The sequence below is a fragment of the Diachasma alloeum genome, unplaced genomic scaffold (genome assembly GCF_001412515.2).
Source record: "Diachasma alloeum isolate Michigan unplaced genomic scaffold, Dall2.0 Dall_scaffold_00352, whole genome shotgun sequence".
NCBI lineage: Eukaryota > Metazoa > Arthropoda > Insecta > Hymenoptera > Braconidae > Diachasma > Diachasma alloeum.
In genome coordinates, this window is record NW_021680491.1 from 162,051 (window position 1) to 175,622 (window position 13,572).

Below are 13,572 nucleotides of genomic sequence, written 5' to 3' on the forward strand. Positions count from 1 at the left end.
ACCATGCGATTGAGCCGAGTGGAAATGCTGATGTATGATCCACTGGCTTACTTATTAATGCGAATATACGCGCTTTATAATGCACGTACATTATGGCTAAGTATACAATTGCTTAATTCTATGTTTTTATTCCGAAATATGTGCTACATTTGTTCGCCCATTTTTCGGAATGACGAAGTAATTATGCTCCACTTTGTGGGGCATAACAGTCCGTTAACCAGGTGGATATGCGTTGATTATTCAATTTTTTGTTTCGAGTTCCATATAGCCCGCCTTGAATTGTAACGAGGAAAAATATACGTACAACGGGATTTTATCGCGATAGTGCTGCTGGTCACTATGATTCCCCAATTCAAATTTTCTAAAGAGTGCATTCATTTTTTCAATCATTTTTTAATTTTGTTTAGAGTTCTGAATATCCCATCTCCTGGGCTACTGGAGAAAAAATTATGTATCATTTAATTTTAGAGTAGGTCAATGACCCCGGATATAGAGAGCATGTGATTGCTTCGAGTGACTCAGTTGTTGATTTTCTCGAAGAGTTCCATATAACCCGGCATTTTTGACGATGAAATCAATATACATGGCACCAATAGCACTTCGCATTGATGGTTAGTTCTGGAGAGGGGATCACGGCGAATGTCCGTTGACCAGATGGATATGCGTTGATTATTCAATTTTTTGTTCCGAGTTTCACATAGCCCGCCTTAAATGGTCATGAAGAAAAATGAAAGTACAACGCGACTGCATCGCGTTAGTGATGCTGATCACTATTTTTCTCCAAATAAAATTTTTCAATGAGTTCATTCAATTATTTTCTAATTTTGTTTAGAGTTCTTAATAGCCCGGCACCTGAACTATTGGCAAAAGATTATACGTCATCTAATTTCGGGGTAGATCAATGATCTCTGATATTGAGGGCATGTGATAACCCCGAGTGACTCATTTAATAATTTTCTCAAGGAGTTCCATATAGCCCGGCATTTTTTATGATCAAATAAATAAACATGGCACCAATAGCACTTCGCATTGATCGTTAATCCCGGAGAGAGGATCACGGCAAATATCGGTCAACCAAATGGACATACATTGATTATTCAATTTTTTGTTCCGAGTTCCATATAGCCCGCCTTTAATGGTCATGAAGAACAATGAAAGTACAACGCGACTGCATCGCGTTAGTGATGCTGATCACTATTTTTCTCCGAATCAAATTTTTCAATGAGTTCATTCAATTATTTTCTAATTTTGTTTTGAGTTTTGAATAGCCCGGGACCTATCCTACTAAAAAAATGATATCTCATTTAATTTCCGCGCAGGTCATTGACCTGCAATATTCATCGGCGTATATTGTCTGTACCATTGAAACCACAAATTATTTGATTACACCAGAAAAAAGGGCAAAAAAAATGGCGGATTTCCAACATTGTGCCGCTAACTTGACGGGGGTAGAGTACAGAGTCACCGGAGGTGTACCGCAAGGTTCCGTATTGGGTCCTCTATTGTAGAACATCATGTATGATGGGCTGCTCAAGCTGGAATTACCGCGGGATACTAAACTCGTGGCATTTGCAGATGACGTGGCTGTAGTCATTGTGGGCAAATACCTGGAGGAGATCGAACTCAATTTTGACACAACCGTCGAGACGATCCGCCGCTGGATGGACACAGTAGGCCTGAAACTGGCGGAACACAAGACAGAGACCGTGCTGATCACCAGCAGAAAGAATACCGAGACAATGACGGTGCAAGTCGGGTCCTGTGAAATTACCTCTCAGCCCTTCATCCGATACCTGGGGGTGATGATCGATGCTCGACTCAATTTCAAGCAGCAAGCGGAGCACGTGGGTGCCAAGGCGTCTGGATTTGGATCCATTTTATCACGTCTCATGCCCAACATTGGAGGCCGCAAGCAAAGAAGACGAGCACCGCTGTCTTCAGTGGTTACGTCGGTGCTCACATATGGTATTTTCATTTGAGCTGACGTATTCGAGCTGCAGGAAGCGCGGCGTAGGATCGCACCAGTCTATCGGCTGAATGCCCTCAGAGTTGTGAGCGCATATCGAAGGACGCAGTGTGTCATCGCAGGAATGTTACCGATGGAGGTACTACTTGAGGAGTAAGATCCCTGTACCAGCGGAAGAGATCTTAAGTGCTGAGTCCCGAAAAACTGGTGATAGAAAAGAGGCGAAACAGCTTGAAACGATGGCAGCTGAAGTGGGACAACTCCACCAAAGCGAGATGGATTCATCGTCTAATCCCGAAGGTGGATGTCTGGCTGAATCGCGATCATGCGGAAGTCAATTACTGTCTCACACAGATGCTGTCGGGACATGGGTGCTTCCGGGCCTATCTTCATAAATTCAAACATGAGGATTCCCCGGAGTGCCTGACTTGCATAGGAGTAAATGAGGATGCGGAGCACGTGTTTTTCACAAGCCCACGCTTCAGCGAGATCCGGAGTACCTGGGAGACAGCACTCGGAAGGCGGTTCTTGCCTAGGAACGTAATAGAAGTTTTGCTGTCATCGCAGGCAGCCTGGAACGCAACGAGCAACTTCGCGGCCCAATGCATGAAGGAGCTCAGAAATAAGGAGCGCTAGCGCAAAACTGCAGAATAGATGCAAAACCTGTTCGAACCTCCTACCCTCACACAATATCTTAGTAGGACAGGGGGACGTTCAATAGGCTTAAACAACGAGGAAGAGCAAATAGCTGAGACCTCCCTCGCGAAGTAATAATTAACGGTGGTGGCGCGAGGGAAAATAGGGTCGAATTCCAGGGGTCAAGTGGTTTTAGTTGGTGAGGACCCTACACAGTGCGATGGTAACCGCCATGTTACTGTTCACTATCGTGCGGTTAGGTCCATTTCATCTCATGACCCCGGAGGAAGAAAAAGACACACACATACAAACATGTTTCCAAAAACGTGTCAATATAATTCTAGAGGTCATGAAATGTCAATAAATCATGAAAATTCCCCTTTTGATTTTCGGGATAATTACAATAACTTCTCCCTTAGGGTCGGGAAGTTGATAGAAAAAAATCTATATCAGAAAAAAAATTTGAACCCGCATCGCCGAGTTTGCAGGCGGACGCGCTGCCACTCGGCTAAAGCGCTACTTCGAAAACTATATGTTGTGAACTTATACATATGTTATGCCCAAATCGTTCACACAAAATTTCTTCCTCGTTTTTGGGCATCTGCTCCTAGATCTCTGTTGAGGGATACCACTAGTGACATACTCAAATACATGAAGACTGGATGCTGTCGGTGTCCGACAACAGCCGGCTTCTCCTTGTGAGTTTTATTTTTGTGTACTTTATTTTTCACCCTCACGCCTGACGCTCCTTTCTCACTGTCACATTTGACCCTTGTGACGCTTATCTTTTATCTTTGTTTCAGATCTGCATTTTTGAACACTCTTAATTTTCTTAATTCTGGTCCTTACGCCCATACCTCATGATCTTGCGTTTTGACCTGTATTTTGGATTATTACTACTGACGCTTGCGACCCTCATTTTTCACCCATACACCTGACCCTCATCACCCTCATTGAAGACCCTTGTATATTTTTGTCTCTTATAACCCCCCTTCCCGCCGATACTCTACAACAGAAGTCCTATTTCAGCCCCCCTCAATATGAAACCCTGTCCCCATTAATGGACCCCCCCCCTCATAATAATTTTAAAAAATCTAGATTTTAGAATTTTTTTTTTCTAAAACAGAAAATATTATTGTCTAAAATAAATCGCAATTATGCAGATTAACTTTACACAATTCTTTCCTAGAACTTACGAAATATTTTCAAGATTCTAGAAAAATGGAGGTTAGAAACCATGGTTTCTGGAATCAGGAAACGGTCTGCTAAACTTTGAACATTTGCTCTGTACAGATTCGAACGCTTCTTTTTATCAATCATGAGAAATTGCCAATTGTTAATCTATTTTTCTCATACTCTCCCATTTAATACATGACAATTTATTGAGTCCATATGCCTAGAACCTTAAAACGACGATTCTAAAAACCACCACCTAAATACTAAAAAATAATACTATATTTTGGGCATATTAAGAATAATCCCGGTTCCCCTCCTACCTCATCCAAATCCCATCCACTTATTTCCTATGATATCACAAAGATGTGGAACGCTATATAAATTTCCTTCTTTATTGTATACTAAAAAGTATTTAGTATTTAGGTACTGAGAAAAGAGTAAATATTCGAATATTTAGTTATTTATTATTCAGTAAATACTTTTTTACCCATCATTGCTTCAAACCGTGTACAATTTGAGGATATGTGCAATTAATTGTCTGCCACTCCTATGTATCCATCTGACATTGTGTAGATTTACTCCTCCCGTTATTTTACATTTTTGTATGAATGATATTCCATTCCGGTTTCAGGAAATTTGATGGATGCTGGCCGGTTGTCCCTTTGTGGAGAAGAGAGTTTTGGCACTGGTTCCGACCATATTCGAGAAAAAGATGGGATCTGGGCGGCTTTGGCGTGGCTGAACATCATTGCTAAACTTGATAAATCGATCGAAGAGATTTTGAAAGACCATTGGAATACTTACGGTCGAAATTTTTTTATCCGATATGATTATGAGAATTGTGACATTGAGGAGGCAAGTCATGTGATGGCTGAAGTCGAAGCGAAGATTCAAGATCCAAGTTTCAAAGGCACTAAATTGAGCTCCGGTAATAAAGTTTACGTGGTTAGAGAAGCTGATAATTATTCGTATAAGGACCCCATAGATGGAAGTATCGCCACGAAGCAGGTACTTCCCATCTCTCTACTAGTTCAATTGTATATTTAGTAAAAGTGTGGCGATTGTCCCTCACAGAGCCCCCCCCCCCATTTTACCCAATGCCCCATCCTTGTCTCCCACCTCTTAAAACCAAAGACACGAACTCCTTAGTTTGTCCGTACAGCCCGAATTCAAACAGAGTTTGGTGGATCATTTTGTAGAAATGATCATTTGAAAAAAAAAATCCTCAGAAATTTATCACATAAACAGTATTGTAATACACTAGCTGCTTACTGCTAATTACGCTGCCCGTGGCGGAAAATCACAAATTGTAGGCACAAAAAGCAAATGATTAGAATTTTTTTTTTTCAATGTTGACCTGACACTGAATGTGATAACCACACTTGAATTGAACGGAATCATAATGCCAAATTCATATCCAACTCAAGAAAAGGCTGTAAATCCACTGATTGGAATCCACATCAAATTATAAACATTTTTCTGTCGTTTTTAGTTTCAATGATGTAAGTCACTTGTCTATTTGAGAGCTTAGATTGTATTCAAAATTTAAGAGACGGGGTTATGAACTCTGTCATTAACACCCGAAAGTTGCCAAATAAAGGTTGGTGATACGAAAAATTTTATTGCGTTTCTCCCTCAAACACTTAGCAATTTCAGGGTTATTCACGAAATAATCTATAGAGATTTTTCATTCGAAACATATTTATAACAGCTAAGCAAGAGGAGAGGTGCACGAAGATCTATCAAAAGAGCTTCTTAAAGAGGATTTTGTTGAACACAATAAAGAGTCTTTACTTTTGTCATCATACCTACACCTTTCAGAGATATTCACAAAATAATTCTGACCAAACATTCTAAATTACGTTCTATTACTACAGATTTTAATGATACATCTCGCGACAAATGTAGATCTTTTCCTTGTAATCAGAAATTCAGTCACTCATAAATTTTACACTCATCTCGTTTCTCAGCATTATTATTGAATTATAAATCCGCCTCACCGTTCTAGTATTTACTGAACATTGAATAAGTCACCAAAAACCCTACTAAGGAGTAATATTTGTGATGTGCCGCTTGTACACTGTTAAAAAAATTTCACCCGAAATTCTAACAAAAATGTTGGAAGTTTTATCCACACATCCTTTTTTCAGATATCGTATAAGAATTTCCTCTAACAAAAGATGAATATTCGCATACAGGAGTATTGTAAAATTCCGAATCCCATCTGTTGGTCCGGGGCGTAAATCCTTCACGGTTGTTGAGATCCAGAGGTGAGTGCTGAGGTAGTGCTGTGCCGCGTGCAAGAGGCCACTTGGTTGGTCCAAAGGCTTGCTTGGTTGAAATCTCTCGTCCGTGAGTAGAACCAGTGAGCCGATCTTGATTTGATGAGTCGGGTGGTGCCACTTGGATATTGATTGGAGCCGTTATAGATAGCCCGTGGACCACTCTTCCAGAACCCTTGAAGTTTTTGTTCAATGAGCTGCCTCCTGGAGAGTCGTGAGACGTTGATCTGTTCCAGTGATGGTTCTGGAAGAGTCGTGGGAGCCTGACCTATGAGAAAATTTCCTGGTGTCATGGCTGAGCAATTTTGAGGATCATCAGTGAGCGGTTCCAATGGTCGCGAGTTGAGTACAGCTTCGAGCTAGGCCAGTAAGGTGGTGAGTTCCTCGAATGTGAGCAGATCCTCGCCGATGGTCCGGTGGAGATGGAACTTCACCGACTTTACCGCCGCTTCCCATTTTCCTCCGAAATAAGGTGCACCTGGAGGGTTAAACGACCATTGAGTTCCATCGTTGATAAGGAGGTGGGTGAGCTGTCTCGATTCCGATGATTCTGAAGAGAAGAGCCGTTTGAGTTCCTTGTCCGCGCCGAGGAAGTTGGTCCCGCAGTCACTGAACAAGGATTTGCAAATTCCACGACGACTCGTGAACAGACGATATGCTGCGATGAATCCTTCCGCTGAGTAGTCTGACATGACCTCGAGATGGACCGCTGAGGTGGCCATGCAGACAAAGACTGCCAACCAGCCCTTGTACGATTTGTGATCCCGCCCTTTCCATGACCTGAGAGACACTGGGCCGGCATAGTCGATTCCAGTGTTGAGAAAGGCTCGAGCGAGGGTGAGTCTGGCTGGTGGCAACTGGCCTATGAGCTGTTGAGCACGCGCTCCACATTGGCGAGCGCATGTTACGCACCTGAGAATGAAGGAACGCACTGGTGCCCGGCCTCCGAGTATCCAGTAGCTCCTCCTGAGCTGGGTGAGCGTGAGTTGAGTGCCTCCGTGGAGCGTTTGGAGATGAGCTTATCCGATGAGCAATTCGGCCAGTTGAGATTCCTTCGGAAGGATTGCCTGATTTCTGCTCTGGGTTGATGTGAGCGAACTTCAGCCGACCTCTAACTCTTAAGACCCCTTGGTGATCAATGAAGTGTGTGAGCTTGGTGAGAGGGTGAGATTTGGTGAATCTCTCACCTCCTGAGATGGTCCGGAGTTCGTTCTTGAGATGAGCGGTCTGAGTGAGCTTGATCCAGATGATGCGAGCCTCTTGAAGATCACTAAGAGTGGGTGGACAATGGAGAGAAGAGTTCGGAACTCTCCTGAGCCGAGCGATGAATCTTCGGCAGATTGCGGTGACTCTAAGCAGAATGTTGAAAGATGAAAATCTGTCGATGAGATCCCAGAGTCCGAGTGGTTGAGCGTGCACATGTAGTAGAACTCCTGGTTTTTCCTCGAGGTCTACGTTGAGGTCCTTTTCCAACACGTGAGTAGGTCATGATGAGCTGTCGTGATGGAGCCATGGTGGCCCTGTCCACCAGAGTTTGTGAGCTGCCAGTTTCGATGATGATAGACCTCGAGAAGCGCAGTCTGCAGGATTCTCCGTGCCTGGTACCAATCGCCAATGAGCGTGGTGAGTGATACCCAATTCTTCACGAATTCCTTCCACCTTGATGAGTGTGAGCTGATCCAAGTGAGCGTTACCGATGAGTCCGTCCAGAGATAGGTGGAAACATTCGTGAGGTTGAGTTGATCCTAAACATACTTGACCAATTTGGCAAGAAGCAGCGCTGCAGTGAGTTCTAAGCGTGGGATTGTCAGCCGTTTGAGCGGTGCGAACTTGGTTTTGGAGCAGACCAGTGTGATTTGTGGTTCATCGTGGTGATACACCTTGAGATAAACTACGGCTGACATCGCCACTTGGGATGCATCGGAGAATCTGTGCATTTCCATGACGGAGTCCGTGAGCAATCCAAGCCACCGAGGTATAGTGATCTTCGATAACTGTGTGAGTTCGTTCCTGAATTGCCCTCATTGTTTAGCACTTGTCAAAGAAACTGATTCGTCCCATTCCCGTTTTTCTAGCCGAAGAGATTGTAGCAAGATCTTGGCGTTAATCACCACTGGTGGTAGGAATCCGAGTGTGTCGAAGAGTCGAGCTATTTCCGATGAGAAGACTCTCTTCGTGATTGATTCGGTTTCCGGCAGAGAGATTGCGAACATGAAGCTTTCCGTGCCTGGATTCCATGAGACCCCCAAGATCTTGATGAGTGATTCCTTGTCCTCGATGGATCGTTGTTCTTGAGAGGTGCTGTCAGGTCTCAGAGAGTTGAGTAGAGCTTAACTGTTAGAATGCTATTTGGCTAATGGGAAGCCGCCTGACAAACACAGTTGAGTTACCTGATGAGCTGTTAGAAGGAGTTCCTCGTCCGCATCAGCACCTCCGCATATATCATCCACATATCGTCCTTTGATGAGCGGTTCTACTGCGAGGGGGTATTTGGATCCTTCATCCTCGACGAGCTGGAGCAGGATACGCATAGAGAGAAATGGAGCTAACCTTGTACCATACGTGACGGTAGTGAGTTGATATGGGGTGATATTTCCATTTGAGTCGGTCCAAAGAATTTGTTGGAGCGGCCAATCATCCGGATGCACCCTAATTTGCCGGAACATCTTGGTGATGTCCGTCATGCAGATGAGCTTATGACGCCGAGAGAAGAGGAGTACATCCGCGATATCCCTCTAAAGTTTTGGACCTGCGTGCATGAGTTCGTTGAGCGATCGTCCTGAGCTGGTCTTGTTTGAGCCATTGAAGACGACCCTGAGCTTCGTCGTCTCGCTGCTTGCCTTGAGAACTCCGTAATGAGGGAAGTAATACTCCGGAGGAGCGTGAGCTCGAGAAGAATGCAGACCGTCCGAGACCCTCAACCCTCCTGAAGCCGTAGCTTCATGTGCTAAGGTCATCTCGGGGGCCGTACACCCCCCAGTGAGCTGATGTGGATGAGCTGATGATGTGAGCTGTCCAGGAGCCTGGCGCATATGGACGAGATCCTCGTATTCCTTGACGAAGCCCGAGCTGACGATTTCCGGTGACGATTTCAGGCTGAATGAGTTGTCCATATACATCAGCCCCAAGAAGAATGTCAATTGGTGCTGGTTTGACGCAATCAGGATCAGCGAGTTGAAGTCCTTGAAGGTGATCCCATGTGAGCTGAGCCGATGAGAATGTGGGTAATGAAGTTGTGAGCCGTCGAAGAGCATAGGAAATGACTCTAAGTTGAAAGTGAGAGTAAGTAGACTGTTAGGTGAGCTGAACTTTGCCTAATGCTGGTCCAGATGCCGTGTCTCCGATTCCTGAGATTCGGAGTGAAGGGTTTGGGAGTTTGGGTTTGAGCTGGGCGCGCTAGTACGTGACTGGCGATCAGGTGGAGCTGGACGTTGTGGCTGATCTGAGGTCTGAGAGTGCAGCAGTGAGTGATGGTTGCCGCTGCAAATTTGGTACTTCAGACGTAAGCGGCAATCCTTAACCGAATGACGCCCGAGACAATTGTAGCAGAAGGATCGGCTTTCGACTATCTCCCTACGATCCGACAGCGGGAGATTCTTGAAAGATGAGCAGGACGATATGTAATGGTCACCATCGCACATGGAGCACGGGTAGGTGATCTTGCTTGAGGTGAGATTGGCTTGAGCAGTGATACCGTGAACGCGAGCTGATCCTGTTGACCGAGTTGGAGCCTGTGAGCTCTTACTGGAGCTGGACTGCTGAGACTTCACGGTGCAGGTAGAAACCCGTGTGAGTGAACCTGGCTCGATGCTCTCCATGGCTCGTGCTCTCCCAGTGAGGAACACCTTGAAGTCCGTGCAGCTGGGGTATTCGTTAGATGACTCGATCTTGCTTGCCCAAGATTCACGGAGCTTAGGGCTGAGTCGATCCGTGAGAGTGTGAACGATCACCTGATCCCAATGAGCTACAGGTGATCCGAGCATTTCAAGCTATCACCGGGGGATTTAGCACACAATCCAAATGCGCCGGGATGAGCAGTCTTTTGTTCTCGTATCGAGCCAAAAGAAGTTCTCAGACGGTAGAGAAGGAATCATCCGAGATCGGCAGATTCGCGATGATATGAGCCGTTTCGTCGGAGAGACTGGTACGTAGGTAGTGCTTCTTGTCCACATTGAAGAGATCCGGGTTTGAGTCGACCAAGGATGAAAACAGATCCCGGAACGAACGCCAATCTGAATCGTTCCCGGAGAATTTTGGCAGCGTCATCTCAGAAAGATATCTCTTGAAATAAGTTGGTTGAGTAGAGCCTGGGGCCGCCGATTGTCGAGGGGTGGACGAAACCCCTTTGTGATTAATGAGCTGAGCGAGGAGACCCCATCGTCATGATAATGCACGATCGTTGTATCGAATAATTTATCCTTGAAATATGGCATTTCAAGGATATTATCCACCTTCGCGCTGCTTGCGACGAGTTTTTCATGAGTCCCCTCACATTTCTCCCAATAGCTCTCCAGGATCTCCAATTTGTATTGCAAGTTAGATATCGAGAGCCGATTGACGTCATCGGCGAGCAGGTCCTGGTGGAGGCGGTCCAAAAACGCAACCCTGGAGGTATTGAGCCCCATGGTAGCCTCAAACGTCATTGTGAGTAGGAAGTGAGCTGTCAGAATAAAAATTATCGAAAGAAGGAAAAAATGCAGAGCGAACGCAAAGATGAATGCAGTTCAAAAGCGCAGCGACAAATATTGATGAGCAGCCAAGGAAAAGAAATAAGCAATGCGTACGTAATCAGCGAGCTGGTGAAAAAAAAACTCGGTGAGCAGCCCAAGGCCACCAAGAGAAACAAAAAACTTAAGGGATGTGAGGAAAATATTCGGAAAAACTGTGCAATATACATATATGCTACTTGGCCAATTGCGCTAAGCTAAGCTGGGCCAGTTGAGCGGAGCACCAGATGAGTGGCAATCGGTTAAGAAGATCCACAAATACCCTCTGCTGACTCAAAATTTAAAAAAACCGCGATTGAGCTGGTCTTGAATTGGATGAGCACCGCTGCGTCAGATGAGTCGAGTATGGAGCTGGAGCCACCAGGTGAGCACCACTGCTGCAGGTTGATGCACTCCCGAAAACTGTTAACCAAAACACGAAAAACCGAAAAATATTCCACCAATCCGGCTCGAAGGATCAAACTGTTCGATGAGAGCCTCGGAATTGGTGGAATGAGGTATTGATGACGGAGAAAAAAAAGGATTTTCGGGAGTGGGTGAGCGGAACGAACTGCACGTGCACGTTTCCAAAAAAACACAATATAGTCACTTTTAATTGTCATTTATTGTCAATTTTACACACGAGATTAAACAAAAATAAATGAGCTGAACACAATTGTAATGAACAATGAGCTGAACTATAAACTGATGAAGTTGATTGAGGAGACCGATTAAAGACGGTATCGAGCGGGCAAATACCCACGTGGTGACACGATCAATACGGAAGTCAAGAAGAGGTGTGAAGAAAAACGGCGTTGCGTGGGGTCGGTTGGTAACGGCGAGTTGGCCCGTCAGGTGCTGCCACCGAGCCGTTGCCACCCCGAGTTGTACAGGACCGAGTGGCCCGCGAATTTCGTCCGATTTCAAAGTTTTGTTACTGCGACTACCTCGATTGCGAAACGCACCCAAAGTGACACTGAAATATGTTGAGCTGTGGAGATTGATTTTTGGATACTATTTCGTTCCATGAAATCCAACAGCAACATTTTTCGCACGGAAAAAAAATGATATCATTGTTAAATTATATTTTCCGTAGGAATACATGTGATACTATAGCGCACCTATAGAGCAAATACATACTGTCGTAATTATAAAATCGAAGGACACTGTCCTAAAAATGTCGAAAATGTATAATCATTTTTCATTCCGTACGTGCAATTCTCAATTCGGAATGAATCCCTGAATTATTATTGTGAATTTGGAAAAATGATTGGAATTTCAGTATACTTGTGTATGGTAAAAAATTTAGAAATGTTGAATATTTCCAGTAATTATGTTGGAAAAATCTAATACAAATGAATTCACACACGAGAATAGTAGCTTTACAATCCCAATGTAGTAATTTACATATATGTTCCAGTAGAACTCCAAATATTTGCTGCAATATTCTTGCAAAAATGTAGCAAATACCAATTTTACTGCTGAATTTGTAATTTGATGCAGCAAAAGTTTAGTAATTTTCCAAACTTTTCTAATAGTGTATGTTGTTACCTTTAGGAAGAATTTCATTTTACTTGTGTTGATATTGTTCTTTCATTCCGCAGGGGTTACGAGTTCTTTTTGAAGATGGATCACGTGTGATTTATCGGCTATCTGGCACTGGGAGTTCGGGTGCAACTATTAGATTATACGTTGAAAGTTACGAGTCTGATCCCACAACTTTTGATAAAGATACACAAGAAGTACTGAAGCCTCTTATTGATATTGCTCTACTACTGGGAAAAATTGAAGAATTTACTGGTCGCAATGCTCCTACAGTCATCACATAAATCGTTCCCCGACTCAATCTCTCATTAGCTTGGTTTCCATATAGTCTTCCTCCAACAACTCTTGGATTTCCCCTAGTCAAGTGGTAAAACTCAATCAGCCAAACTTAATCAGACACAATAGGGAGAAAGCTGGTTCATTGCATAACAAATACCTAATAAAGAAAGTTCCTCGCCATTTGCTGCTGAAACAATTTTCCACCAAAATTGAGCGATAATGGATAAACTGTGGAAAATATTATATTTTACCAATATTCTGTTGAAATAATATACTTTCTCATATTTGCTCCCCCGGTATACTTTAGAAATGTCCATCATATTGAGAATCTTCACAAATCTATAATAGGGAGTCCAATCATGGAGCACTTTTACATTTTTACAAATTCGTCGAAAAGTATCATGGCAGATTTGCTTTATTGTTCTTCATGGAAGAGTCATATTATTTAAAGGTTGTAATTTCAGGTATATTTGTGAGGAATAACCATATGATATTGAATAATGAAAATTGTACAAATATTAGAAAAAAATAGTACACTACTAGCGCTGAAATGAAATTTAAACAAACGGTGTAAAAAAAGTTGAAAATATATTTCATGCAGATATGGTGGAGTGGATAAAGACGGCACTCTTCGATGCATATGAATGTCGAGGAATGGTATAAAGACATTTTGAATAGTTAATTATTCTGTTTCACACAAAGTTTTTCAACATTCCCTCCTCAAATCACTCGTTCCCGAAATAATTGTATATTTGATTCAAATTTCATATTCACACGCATTTACTAGAAAATACCTGTTCCTCGATTCCGATTATTATCCACAGTGTCTTAATCAGCCAAAGACATGAATAACAAACTTCTCTCTAGCTTTCTGTTGAATTTTCTTATTTATTTATTTTCTTTAGTGCTACATGTACTGTTTTACACCTACACTAGGCTTCCTCTGTCCTCAGAATAACAATAATAATTCAACAATGTCAAA

The 13,572-nt window shown here is 43.3% G+C and overlaps 1 protein-coding gene across 1 annotated transcript in view; it reads left to right on the top strand.

The window, feature by feature from the left end:
• LOC107040989 (phosphoglucomutase) overlaps window positions 1-13,272 on the top strand; it is a 74,615-nt gene extending 61,343 nt beyond the window's left edge. The window contains exons 5-6 of the mRNA XM_015261330.1: window positions 4,410-4,786; window positions 12,371-13,272. Coding sequence (XP_015116816.1) covers window positions 4,410-4,786; window positions 12,371-12,595 — 602 coding nt within the window. The 3' untranslated portion in view covers window positions 12,596-13,272. The remainder of the gene's footprint in view (window positions 1-4,409; window positions 4,787-12,370) is intronic.
• Window positions 13,273-13,572: the final 300 nt, after the last annotated feature.